Below are 13,129 nucleotides of genomic sequence, written 5' to 3'. Positions count from 1 at the left end.
AAGCCTACTTTGAGACCAAGGCTACCCTTGCTGTGGGGTATTCCAAGGGTATTTAAGCATTGGATCATAGGTCATGTGTGGTATCAGTGGACTTCTTGCATCTAGTTGCATCTTCCTTGCACCTCCTTTTGCATCTCTTGCTGCATAGCTAGTGCAGTGCCAGCCTATCAGAAGAACCTTAGCACAGGCAAGTTTCCTCGCAGCCATTCATTTGATGTACTGTGTATGTAAGGACAGAATAGGCTGTTTTGTAGCTCCTGGTCAAAGTCCCACTCATCTGTCCTGTGGTTCAGACTCACTATTGGATGGATAGATGTTGGCCAGGATTAAAGCCAAGGGCCAGACATGATCGGAAACCACCTGTGCCTTGAGATTCTCTCTCCACAGGTGCTCATATGTACCAGTGCTTTTAGGGCAGCAGGCTGCGTGTGACTGCAGGTGATTTGGGAAGATGTCCTTATACTTTTCTTTGTTGCACTCATTCTCTTTGTTGACAGAGCCGCCACATTACATGTTTATTGCAAAAACCCATTGCAGAACAGAAAGCCAGGGCTTTGGTCCTTTTCTTGGACCTCACATGGCTTTGTCTGGTAACTTTTCGGACATACCTTTTGCGACCATTTTGTTTGTTCTCATAGCTTGTGTTGTATGTCTGTCCAAACGGGATCCAGGAGTACATGCAGCATGTTCTTCTTCTTCTTCTTTTTTTTAAATAATATTTATTTTTATTTTGTGTGCATTGGTATTTTGCCTGCATGTACGTCTGTGTGAGGGGGGTGGATCCTGGAGTTACAGACAGTTGTGAGCTGCCATGTGGGTGCTGGGAATTGAACCTGGGTCCTCTGGAAGAGCAGTCAGTGCTCTTAACCACTGAGCCATGTCTCCAGCCCACAGCATGCTCTTCTGATCTTACTAGCACATATCATTCTACATGTGTATAAATCATTCTGCTCCATGCCAGTATGTGCAAGTCTTTTATGGAGCACTGTGAAGCAATCTATAAAAACCAAGTATTATGTTTTGAACTAGTTGTCATATTGTCACATTGTTCTTTTTGTTTGGCTGCGGTTGACTGACTGGTACACATGGGAGGCTAGCACTAGAGTTGAGGTTAGGTCCTGTCTGCTGCTCCTGTAGTCAGGGACAGCTGAGCTGGCCTCCTGGCTCTGAGCTCCTACCCTGGGTAAGAGCTGCCTGACCTTATCTCCTGGGCCCTGAGTTGCCTTACTTGCCTTGTCTATTACTACCATAGCTGGGATTGTAAATGTCAGGAAAGTCGCAGGTCCCTGCTGGGTGTTCCTGGTTGCCTGAGAAGCTCAAAATTCCTACTGGGACCCTAAGAAGAACACTCGTGGATTTGGGGGCCCAGAAGTTACTGATGCTCATAAAGTTGAGGGATATGAACAGTTCTAGCATTCATGGGTCCATGGTCACCTAGGCTTCTGCTCAGGTTGTCTGTGTTGGAGAGTACTGGGTGTGGTAGGCTAGCCTCAGGCTGGAAGTTTTCGAGAGGCCTGGCTTCTGGGTTTCTTTAGGGGTTTGTGTGCTCAATTCTTTGAACATCTGAAGCCTTTCATTATTTTCCTCGGGAGAAATGTAAGTTTAGTGGTTTTAATTTTTTTTTTTCAAGACAGGGTTTCTCTGTGTAGCTTTGGAGCCTATCCTGGCACTCACTCTGGAGACCAGGCCGGCCTTGAACTCACAGAGATCTGCCTGCCTCTGCCTCCCGAGTGCTGGGATTAAAGGTGTGCGCCACCAACGCCAGGCTTGCAGCCAGTGTTCTTAACCATTGTGCCATGTCTCCTGCCCTTTAAGTTTAGTGTTTTAAGTGCTCTGGGGTCTAGGTGGAAACCACTTAATGTTTCAGTAGTTGTGAGAAAGAATCCAGATCTACATCAAATTTTAAACCTTAATCATCACTGGTATTAGGTTTATGGGGCTCAGATTTGGGAGGCAGGGAACAGAGAGTGTGAGGACAAGAATTATGTGGGGATTTCTGGAGAAGCTATGACAAGTGACCATCAGCAGTGACTCTGAGAGATGGCTCAGAGGTTAAGAGCACTGGCTGCTCTTCCAGAGGTCCTGAGTTCAATTCCCAGCAACCACATGGTGGCTCTCAACCATCTATAATGAGATCTGGTGCTCTATTCTGGTATGCAGACAGAACACTGTATATATAATAAATAAATTAAAAAAAATCACTGCTGTGTGGCCGGGTGTTGGTGGTGTACGCCTTTAATCCCAGCACTCGGGAAGTAGAGGCAGGTGGATCTCTGTGAGTTCGAGGCCAGCCTGGTCTCCAGAGTGAGTGCCAGGATAGGCTCCAAACAAAGCTACACAGAGAAACTCTGTCTTGAAAAACCAAAAAAAAAAAAAAAAATCAGTACTGTGTGTCCCCTCACAATTCTGGAGGCCAGGAATCAGGAATCAAGATCTTGCCGGGCTGTGCACCCAGTGAAGGCTTCAATGAGAATCCTTTCTTGCCCCTTTCTAGACTTCTGGAAGATCCATTCTACTACCTCTGGCAGCACTTCCGTCCAGTCTCTGCCTGTATCTACATCCCCTTCCTTCCCTCTGTCTACATTTGTGTCCACATCGCCCTCTTTCATACATGCGTCATCACTGGGGTTAGAGTTTCCCTAGTCCTCTGGGGTTTCATCGAGACTAACCACCTGTTTCCAAGCAAGGGTACAGGGTGGAACTGGAACATGTCTTTGTAGTTAGGGATATGGCTGACCTGACTCCTGAGGACAGTGGCATTCAATTCCAGAACTTGCTGTTATCTGTGAGCAGGGAGAGGCATGTTAAAGATGCCAGTTGTTTATAGAAGGCTGGTGGAGGACAGAACCAGGACAAAATGAGCCACTTAGAATGAAGCCCTGGGGGCTTCTTGGTTGTTCCCACAGAGTTGTGCTGAGTACTATGTTGGTTGTTCCCACAGAGTTGTGCTGAGCACTGTGTTCTATGGACAAACTTGTGTCCTTTTTTAAGCAGGAAACTACTTTGCTTCACACTTTTTCATGGGAGGCGAGAAATTTGACACCCCTCATCCTGAAGGTTACCTCTTTGGAGAGAACATGGATCTGAACTTCCTGGGCAGTCGTCCAGTCCAGGTGGGTCTCAGCAGGCTGGCACTGATGGCTGGGGTGAGTAGTGGGAAGACTGTCTCAATTGCCTCTCTCCAATTGTGAGGATGAGCAGGCACCAAGTTACCCCAGATTGACAGAGCTGGAAGTGAGCATGTGACTTGGAGTGTGTCCTAGGGCTGCCTCTGCGAGACAGTCAGTCAGGATTGGGTCACTGAGGGACAGAACAGCCATTATTGAGCTAGTACATCCAGGCTGCACAAAGTTAGTGATTTCATTCTAGGCTTTTTTGTACGAGCAGAAAGAGCAGCCATATTCTGTGGAATGGTGGAAAAGAGCCATGATCCCACTAATCTCCAAAGAAACACATATTTAAGCATATTTGTCCATTCCTTCAGTACAACTTTGGCAACTGGTGTATGTCTAGGGCTCTTGCATAGGGCCTGAAGACTGAAGTCAGGCCTTTCCCCATTTCTCAGATGGTGAGGATCATAAAGAAGGAAATACTGGACGGGCAGTTAAAAAGAAGAAAAAGAAAAAGAAGAAGAGGGACAGAAAAACAAACAAAAGAGGAAAGGATCCCACTGCAGAGTCCATGTCTGGGTTGAGTTGTGCTAGATGGAGAGGAGGAGCTGGAGTGGCCTGTAACAGGCTTCCAGCAAGCAGTGAGTGTGCAAGGTGTGGGGCCTTCTGCATGGCAGCTGGTGGGCAGTGAAATAGGTGGGAGGGTTTATTAGTCAGGGTTCTCTAGAGAAACAGAATGTATAGTATGAATCTGTGTATGTATATAGAAAGGGTTGTATTAGACTGATTTACAGGGTGTTTGCAGCTAATCCAGCCATGGCTGGCTATGAATGGAGGGTCCAAGAATCCAGTGGTTACTCAGTCCACAAGGCTGCATGTCTCATCTGGTCTTCAGTATATGCTGGAACCCTGAAAAAGTAAGCTCAGTGCCAGAGGGTATGCTTCTTGTCTTAGTTAGGGTTATTATTGCTGTGATGAAACACCATGGCCAAAAACAATTTGGGGAGGAAAGGGTTTATTTGGCTTACAAATCCTGAATCATAGTCCAGTGAGGAAAACCAAGGCAGGAACTCAAACAGGGCAGAACCTGGAGGCAGGAGCTGATACAGAGGCCATGACTTGCTCAGGCTGCTTTCTTATAGAATCCATCCCACAATGGACTAGGCAGTCTCACATTATTACTAGTTGAGAAAATGCCCTACAGGCTTCCCTACAGCCTGATCTTATGAAAGCATTTTTCTCAATGGAGGTTCCCTCTTTTCTGATGACTCCGGCTTGTGTCAAGTTGACATAAAACCAGACAGCACACCTGCTATGAGTTAGAATCAGGGTGGTCAAATGGACTTTCAGTTAGCCTTCAGGAAGTAAGGGAGGTCAGCCTAGGGCAAGAAAGGCATTGGGATGGGTTGTGGAAATATCTTAGGATGGATGATGTCAGGTGAGGATGAGAAGGAGGAGCAGAGGTTTCCTGTGGGAAGTATTGAAGAAAGTACGATAGCTCCCAGGTATGCAAGAGCAAGGAGCACCAGGAGGCAGAGGATTTGCAGGGGGCAGTGCCCATATGACTAGGTCTGAGTGTGATGCCTAAGAATAGGGTCCAGTGGAGAGGAACAAGGGCAGGTAGAAAATCCCTGAGCAGAGTTTTTAAATGATAGGCAAGACAGGAGGCCCTCTAAGGAACCTGAGCTCCAGTCTCCAACATGCAACATGACTGCATCCTGAGCATCTTTCAGGCCTACTGAGGGCCTTCAGACCAGGAGTTTCTAGGGGTGTTAGTCACAGGTTGCTAACACAAAATCTTGATCTGTAGTATATCCTGCAGGCCAGGGGCTGGGATAGGTGTTGTCCTCTCCTACCTGGGAACTAGCCTAGACCTTTTTCTCTGTCACATTTGTTGCTTCAACTCCCAGGTCTTAGCTTTTTCAGGCCTTCTGTGGTTCTTTTTAATTTTTTAAAAAAGATTTTGTTTGTTTTGTTTGTATGTGTGTGCCTGAGTGTTTATGTGTGAGGTGTGTGCATGCAGTACCAGTGGACACCAACCAGAAGAAGGCATCATATCCCTGGAACTGTAGTTACAGGTGGTTGTGAGCTGCCATGTGGGTGCCGAGAATGGAACCCAGATCTCCTGGAAGAGCGGCCAGTGCTTTTGACTGTTGAGCCATCTCTCCAGCCTCCAGATCTTTTATTTTTACTTCATGCTGAGACAGTTGGGCATCCACTTGGGTTGTAATAGAGAACACGTACAATCTATGTGCCTTTACCCAGCTTAATCTCTCCTTTCAAGCTCCAGCACACTGTTGCTGGCAGGAGACATAGACAGATACAGTCATAGTTTTATGTCACCAGTTATATACATTTTTATATAGGGGCATAATTATAAGCATGTATACATGTACATAGGTTGTCTTCCCAAATACTTGCTTGTTGGTGTTATGCAAACTGTCTTTGTGGGCAGCAGTGAGATGTATCGTACCATAGGAGAATGTCCTAAGAGCCTAACCATGGCCGCTTCTGAGGGTCCTGCATAGAGTTGAGGACACTGGCTGAATAACCAAGTCGCTTGGTGTGGGGCCAGTCCTTGCCCACATCCTGACCAAATGGCCAGTGTCATCTGAGCAGTATGTCCAGTATCAGTTCAACCCCTCACATGGGGACCAGAGCCCAAGAATACCTGTTGGGGTCTCTCTTGACTTCTGTCTCCTATTCTCTGCTGCTTCTAGAGAGTCATCTATTTTCACTTGTATTTTTCTCTCCTAGTTTCCCTATGTCACTCCTGCCCCACATGAGCCAGTAAAGACCCTGAGGAGCCTGGTGAACATCCGCAAAGATTCCCTCCGGCTTGTGAGGTAACTCTCCTAGTGCTGCCCTCCTGGGCACCCTGTGTGGTGCCTGGAAGCTCTGGCTGTGTTTGGGAAGGGGGAAGGGATATTGAGAGGGCCTAGGCTCTGTTCTCACATGCAGTCAGCTTCTGTAACAGGACCCTGAGCCATCAAACTAGGGGCTCTCCCACCCTTGCAGCTGTACCTTGGTGTCACTGGCTATCCAGTGCCACTGCATCTGAAGCCTGGAGACCAGGGAATACGCTCAGTTTCCTTCTGTGCATGGGGCAGCTCCACCTGGGATGAGTCAGTCTGGTTAGCAATAGCATACAAAATGGCTTTAGCCAGGCAGTGGTGTCCCATGCCTTTAGTCCCAGCACCCGGGAGGCAGAGGCAGGCGGATTTCTGTGAGTTTGAGACCAGCCTGGTCTACAAGAGTTAGTTCCAGGCCAGCCTCCAGAGCCACAGAGAAACCCTATCTTGGAAAACCAAAAAAACACAACAAACAAACAAAAGGCTTTAAACCTAAGACATCCAAACCAAGAACAATTGTTCCTTGTTTCTAGAGGCAGGAAGAAAGGGAGCAGACTGTGGATTGGGTCTTGTTGTGCCACAGGCAACAGGCTTCCCTCCACCTTTGCTAGCAAAGCAGACTTACCCAAACAGCTAACTTTATACCTGCAGCTGTGTGCGCAAGCCAGTTCTTGGAGGCTATGGCTCCTGACCTGCCATCTTCTGTCCCCTTTTGGTAGGTACAAAGATGATGCAGACAGCCCTACAGAGGATGGTGAGAAGCCCCGTGTGCTCTACAGTTTGGAATTCACCTTTGATGCTGATGCCCGTGTGGCTATCACCATTTATTGTCAGGCAGTAGAGGAGTTCTTGAACGGCATGGCAGTGTAAGTCCCTGGGCCAGCACTTTGGGCTTTATACATGCTTTGCAGTGTCCTGTGGGCTTCATTGTTTGCTCACTCTGCAGCCTTTTCCCCTTCCTGGAGAGGGCATTGGGCTGAAAGTTCCCCCACTTCATGGTCTTTCTGGTCACCAACCTCCTCCAGAAGCCTCCATAGAATTACCTCCTTTGGATAGAGAGACACCCAGCACCCAGAAAACTTCAAAAGATTGGGAGCTCTATGTCAGGAGTTTGGGCAGAGACCAAATACATTTGTGTGTGTGTGTGTGTGTGTGTGTGTGTGTGTGTGTGTGTGTGTGTGTGTGTGTGTGTCACAATTACACATTTGAACTTTTAGAGAGTTTCTTTAAAATATGAGTCTTGACAGTCCCAGGATTTTGCAGCCTGTAGCTATAGTATGACCATGGCAGGAGCTGCCTCAGCAGGAAAGCCAGCCCTGGCCTGAGTGGCCTCACAGATGGGCAGAAACATGTCTGTATTCTTCCTGCTTTGGAGAAGACCTTGAAAAGGCACAGATCTAATGCTTGGGAGTAAGGAAGACTGAGAATGCTGGATTTGAGTGTTTCTCAGCTCTGTGCCTGCTGATGTGGTTAGAGCATATAACGGCTTGGACCTCAGTTTCCTCAGCTGGGAATAAGGTTGGGAAGTTCATCTCTTATGGATGGTGTCCTTGAACAGCTTCCCATACATAAGGGGGGGGGGGCGTAATAGCTGCTCAAAGCTAGCTGATGGTTGAGAAAAGGTTTTCCTCTAGGACTCAGGACTTGGCCCTGGGCAACCAACAGACTCCCTCCTGAGTGGCAGTGGGCAATTTTGAAGTTAATGCCTTTTTCACAGTTCTTTGAGGTTCTACTGTGCCTTAAACAGTGGTTACTTAGTTACATTTACTAAGATACTTACTTAACAGTAGTACTGACTGTCAGCAGGAAGTGTACAGAGTGGCCAGCACAAGCCCTCTTCCTACACAAGCCCTGGGGTGAGCTGCTAACCTGCTGCGGCCTGAAGCAGTATGATCCTGTGATATGGTGCTCTCCCTGGGCCTCCAGTGTGATGACAATTGAGAAGAGGAGCTGTTTCTGAGTTGTCCTGGAGCACAGCTGCCATAGATTTTGGGCAGGCACCTTGGAGCTGCTCCAGAAGAAGTGAGGGCCAAGGTCCAGTGGGCTCCAACCCCAGCCTGTCCAGATCAATTGTTCTCTGTTGTGTCCTGTGAGATAGTGAGAACAGGGCCCTGCTGCTACCCAGATGGCTGCCGAGAGATGCATTCTGGTAGACCTCTTCTGAGACTTGCATTAGGCCTGTTTGCCTCACATTTTGCTGGCTTATATGTTACTAGCATCAGATCACCAAGACAGAAACAGGAGGCTCCAGGACCCAGGCCTTAAATAAGGCTGTGCTTGGGAACCTAAATGCAGCCTGCAGGGATATTGTCCTGAGTTGCAGGGCGGGCTGCCCTGTTCCTTTCTTGCTCCTTAACTTCTTGTCAAGAAAAATTGAAATAGGGTGCTTCTGGCGTTCCACAGCTTATAACTGAAGCCTAGACTGCTAAGATTCCTTTCTGGGCTGACCTTTTCTCTGCATCCAGGCTGGACTGATCTGTGGGGTTCCCTCCCGTACCAGTACTGACAGGGACATCCCCCAGCTTTTCAGACTCTTGAGTGTGGCCTTTGTTCTGGATACTCAGAGAAGCCCTGGGACAGTAAGCAGGGGTGGGGGTGGGAACAGTGAGGGTCATGGCTTGTGTTCATGAATGGGGGACACTGGTTCAACCCTTGTTTTCTTTTTTAAGATTTTATTTATTAGCTGGCTGTTGGTGGCGCACACCTTTAATCCCAGCACTCAGGAGGCAGAGGCATGTGGATCTCGAGACCAGCCTGGTCTACAAGAGCTAGTTCCAGGACAGCCTCCAAAGACACAGAGAAACCCTGTCTTGAAAAAAACCAAAAAAAAAAAAAAAAAAAAAAAAAAAGATTTTATTTATTACATATACAGTATTCTGCCTGTGTGTTTGCTTGCATGCCAGAAGAGGGCACCAGATCTCATTACAGATGGTTGTGAGACACCATGTGGTTTCTGGGAACTGAACCTCTGGAAGAGCAGCCAGTGCTCTTAACCTCTGAGCCATCTCTCCAGCCCTATTGTAGTTGTTGTCTAATGATCAGCCTGGGGTATGAGATGAGTTTCTGCACAAATGAAAGGATGGTCTTTGGAGCACTGTGGGGACTAGCAAGGCAGGGACCTAGTCTCTGGGTCACTAGAGCAAAGCTGCAGTAGAACAGCATGGCTCAGAGAACATGACACTCATGAGGGTGACAGGATGCTTCAGAACATGACCCACATTGAAGTGAAGGCCTCACCCTGTGTGGTCATGCATGTGCAGTACTTTTCATGAGCAGTACCTGGCTGCAACTGAGAAGCAGGCAGCTAGAAACAAGCATTGGGACAGGGAGTTCTGTGCTATGGTCATTCTGAAAAAGTAAATGCACTAAATGCCTTGTAGGAATATTCTTCCTATCCAGAGGTCAGCAGAGGACTTGGTTCTGGAAGAAATGGTTCTTTGACAGGACTGGGCAGCCTGTGGTGAACAGAGCTGGTAGTGGGAGGCTCCTGTAAGAGCAAGGGCTAGCTGGCCAAGTGGGCTGCTTCCTGTTTCCATTTGGGATGACTGAGGCTTTCATTCCCTATAAAATAGGGATAAGATATTCATTCCCTATAAAATAGCTCAGCTGGCTATCCGATGAGTAACAGGAGGAGGTGGGAGGCTGGGTGTATGGACCCATGGCTCCACAGGAGTCAAGTGGCTGCCTTGCTGCCCTCAGGTACAGCTGTAAGAACCCTTCTCTGCAGTCTGAGACCGTCCACTACAAGAGGGGCGTTAGCCAGCAGTTCTCCCTGCCTTCTTTCAAGATTGACTTCTCCCAGTGGAAGGATGATGAGGTAACTCTGGGGGATCCCCTACTTTCTCTTGTTCCTTCTCTGGTTTCTCTGTCTTCTGGCTGGTATGTTATACTGGGGCCCATGGAGATTCCTCCTGGTGCTGGCAGCCTAGGAATGGTTAGGTCTTTTTGTCTTGGGTCAGATATGCAGGGGGACTAAGGAGTAAGGTGTAGGCCATGCTTAGTGACCAGAAGTGTGGTAGTCATGGGTTCTGGAAAGGAGCAGAGTTAGAGAGGTTCCCCCATTGACATTGCCCCAGAACCAGCCTTTTCCTTTTCTTTCTGATTCACATAGATAGCTTTGCCTCGCAGCACAGGCTTTCCTTACAGGCCTCTTGTGGGTTACAGCGTGAATAGCTTTTCTGCTGGTTTTCCCTACTCCTCTCCCTTCTCTGCCTGTGGTGTCTACTTAGTTCTGTCAGAGCCTTTCTTCTCTGTCCTTATTTCCCAGCAGCCATCTGCAGAGACCCTGCCTGGGAGACCCTGTGTGAAATCCCAAGGCTCTTACTGGTCTCCAGATATAAGAACTTGGGTGTTACTCATGCTGGTAGCAGCTGCCTGGGCTCCTTCCTGCTCCAGTAGTCTCTTTCCCTATGAGGGTTTCTCTTGTTTTATGTTAAAAATGAAACAAATAGCTGAGCAGTGGCTGCATATGACTTTAATCCTAGCACTCAGGAGGCAGAGGAAGGCAGATTTCTGTGAGTTCAAGGTCAGCATGGTCTACAGAGTGAGTTCCAGGACAGCTAGAGCTGTTACACAGAGAAACCCCATCTCAAAAAAACCAAAACAATAATAATATAAAAATAAAACAAATGGGCTAGAGAGATAGCACAGTGATTAAGAGTATTGGCTACTCTTGGAGAGGACCTGAGTTTTGATTCCTAGAATTCACATGGCAGCTCAAAACAGTTTGTAATTCTAGTTCCTCCTTCTGGCCTCCTTGGGAACCAGGCACTCAGCTGCTGCACAAACATACATGCAGGTTAAACACCCATGCACATAAAATTTGAAAATAAAACAAGCATCTTCCTCAGGCTACCCCTGGTGGTGAAGCCTGTCTTCTTTCATTGTCACTCACTTGGTTCAAGGCTACTCTGTGTAAGTGTTATGATGCATGGCTGTGTTGCAGACTTCAGGAGTGGGAGTGTCTGAGGGAGCTGTGATATGCAAAGTGCTTTATAAGCCCAGGAATACCACAGGGAGAGGAGGACAGGACCAGAATCACTGAACACCCTTCCCCAGACCATTGTTTTCTGTGCTTAGTTCACACAGCACAGCTGGCTCCTTCCAGGATGCAGAGTACAGCTGAGAACAGCACAGAATACTTGGAGTCTGCTCAGAGCATAAAGGACTCCAATGCACTCAGGCTTGGTGCCCTATCAACTTGCAGCCTAGGGTGGGCACAGGGTTCTGCTTTTTCTGGCTAGCTCACCTAACTAACACCCCAACAACCAGTTCCTGTGTGAGTGTTCCTCTCCTTGCTTAGTATATGGACCTTGTAAGGGCAGCATGCGGCCAGCATCATCACTCTGCTATCACAGAGCAAGGCCCTAACCCAGGAAGGCCACTTGCTTTCTTAAGTCCCAGTTTGTGAGGAATTCTGCTCTGTGTAAATGTGCAGGGCTTATCGCCTTCTTGCTGTTCCATAGTGCCCCTGCCCAGTCTGGTGCTAACTGTTCTGCATGGACACCTGCTGCTATACCTGTCTATTTTCTATATCCTCCTTCCTGCTCACAAGTCTTCCTTGACTCCATAGCCTCAACACAGAAGGAATTGTGTTGAGTTAAGCATGTTGACCCAGGCATTGTGCTCAGCCTTGCACTAAGATTGGCTTCTGGCCGGGCGGTAGTGGTGCACGACTTTAGTCCCAGCACTCGGGAGGCAGTGGCAGGTGGATCTCTGTGAGTTCAAGACCAGCCTGGACTACAAGAGCTAGTTCCAGGACAGCCTCCAAAGCCACAGAGAAACTCTGTCTGGAAAAACAAAAACAAACAAACAAACAAAAAGGATTGGCTTCTGTTCCTCTAGAGATAAGAAACTGAGGCTCAGGTTGAGGCTTGTTCACAGTGAATGATCACAGCACTGGATTGGAAGCCTGAAGTCTTGTGTGTGCCTCCATTCCTGCACTGTGCTGAAATGCCATAACTAATGCAACTTTTTGTTTATTCGTTTTGTTTTTTGAGACAGAATTTCTCTGTGTAGCCCTGGTTGTCTGGAACTTACTCTGTAGACCAAGAGAGCCTTAAACTCTGCCTCCCAAGTGCTGGGATTAAAGGTGTGCACCACTACTGCCAGACACCAATGCAGCTTTTAAAGGAAGCATTTAATTGTGGGCTTGCTTACAGTCTCAGAGGGTGAGTCTTTGACCATCACAGTGCAGAGTGTGGTGTCAGCAGTCATGCCACTGGGGTAGTAGCTTAGAGTTAACATCTTGCCAAAAGTTGCAGGCAGAAAGAGACCCGGAGGGGGTTGGCTTTTTAAACCTCAAAGCCCACCCCCCCAGTGACACACCTCCTCCAACAAGACCACACCTCCTAATCCTTCCTAAAGAGTTTCACTAATGGGACCAAGCATTCAACTGTATGACCCTGGGAGTGGGAGGGGGGGTGTTCTCATTCAAATAACCATCTGCTCCTGAAAGGTTTTTTTTTTTTTTTTTTTTTTTTTTTTGTAGTGTTTTGACTTCCTTCTCACCATATTTGCAGTGGTAAATTCCCTGTGTTGATAACTTTTTTGAGACATGGTCTCTCTGTAGCCCTGGCTGTTCCAGAATTCGCTCGGTAGACCAGGCTGGTCTCAAACTCACAGAGATCTGCCTGCCTCTGCCTCCCGAGTACTGAGATTAAAGGTGTGTGCCATCACCACCTGGCTTGGTTTTGCTTTTAACTTAATTGTGCTGTGATTCACATGCCATGGCTTGCCCATTTTAAGGGTTCTGTGGTTTTTAGTATGTTCATAGAGTTTATAAGGTCTTTTCTTTTCTTCTCTTTTCTTTCTTTTTTTGAGACATTGTCAAGTGTGTATCTCTGACTGGCCTAGAACTCACAAGGTAGACCAGGTTAACTTTGAACTCACAGAGATCCTCCTGCCTGGGTGTATACCACCATTGTTTGAGACAGGGCCTCACTGCTGAGCTTACCACCCTCTGCCTCTGCTTCCTGAGTTAGAATTATAAATGTGCATTACCATACCTGGCCCCTTGACCATTCCTTGAGTAACTCCTTAGTGAGAATAAATGGAAATGCCTACTGTTTCCCTGAGACCCCAGGAGGATTCTGGAGACTGGGTAGGCTGAATTTTATCTTCTACAGTTTCTGTCAGGGAGTTGGGGACAGAGGACAGTCTAGTGAC

At 47.6% G+C, this 13,129-nt stretch overlaps 1 protein-coding gene across 10 annotated transcripts in view; it reads left to right on the top strand.

Moving 5' to 3' along the window:
* Positions 1-13,129, top strand: part of Mgrn1 (mahogunin ring finger 1) — a 53,763-nt gene that overhangs the window by 19,461 nt on the left and 21,173 nt on the right. For 6 of the 10 annotated variants that reach the window (XM_027423988.2, XM_027423989.2, XM_027423986.2 and 3 more), the window contains exons 2-5: positions 2,992-3,113; positions 5,868-5,956; positions 6,682-6,828; positions 9,662-9,779. In XM_027423988.2, coding sequence (XP_027279789.1) covers positions 2,992-3,113; positions 5,868-5,956; positions 6,682-6,828; positions 9,662-9,779 — 476 coding nt within the window. The remainder of the gene's footprint in view (positions 1-2,991; positions 3,114-5,867; positions 5,957-6,681; positions 6,829-9,661; positions 9,780-13,129) is intronic. The other 4 variants (XM_027423983.2, XM_027423987.2, XM_027423981.2 and 1 more) reach the window with 1 other exon arrangement.

Source organism: Cricetulus griseus, chromosome 7, assembly GCF_003668045.3.
Source record: "Cricetulus griseus strain 17A/GY chromosome 7, alternate assembly CriGri-PICRH-1.0, whole genome shotgun sequence".
NCBI classification, from domain to species: Eukaryota; Metazoa; Chordata; class Mammalia; order Rodentia; family Cricetidae; genus Cricetulus; species Cricetulus griseus.
The sequence above is the reverse complement of the archived record's forward strand: the minus strand, read 5'-3'. Positions and strand labels throughout refer to the sequence as shown.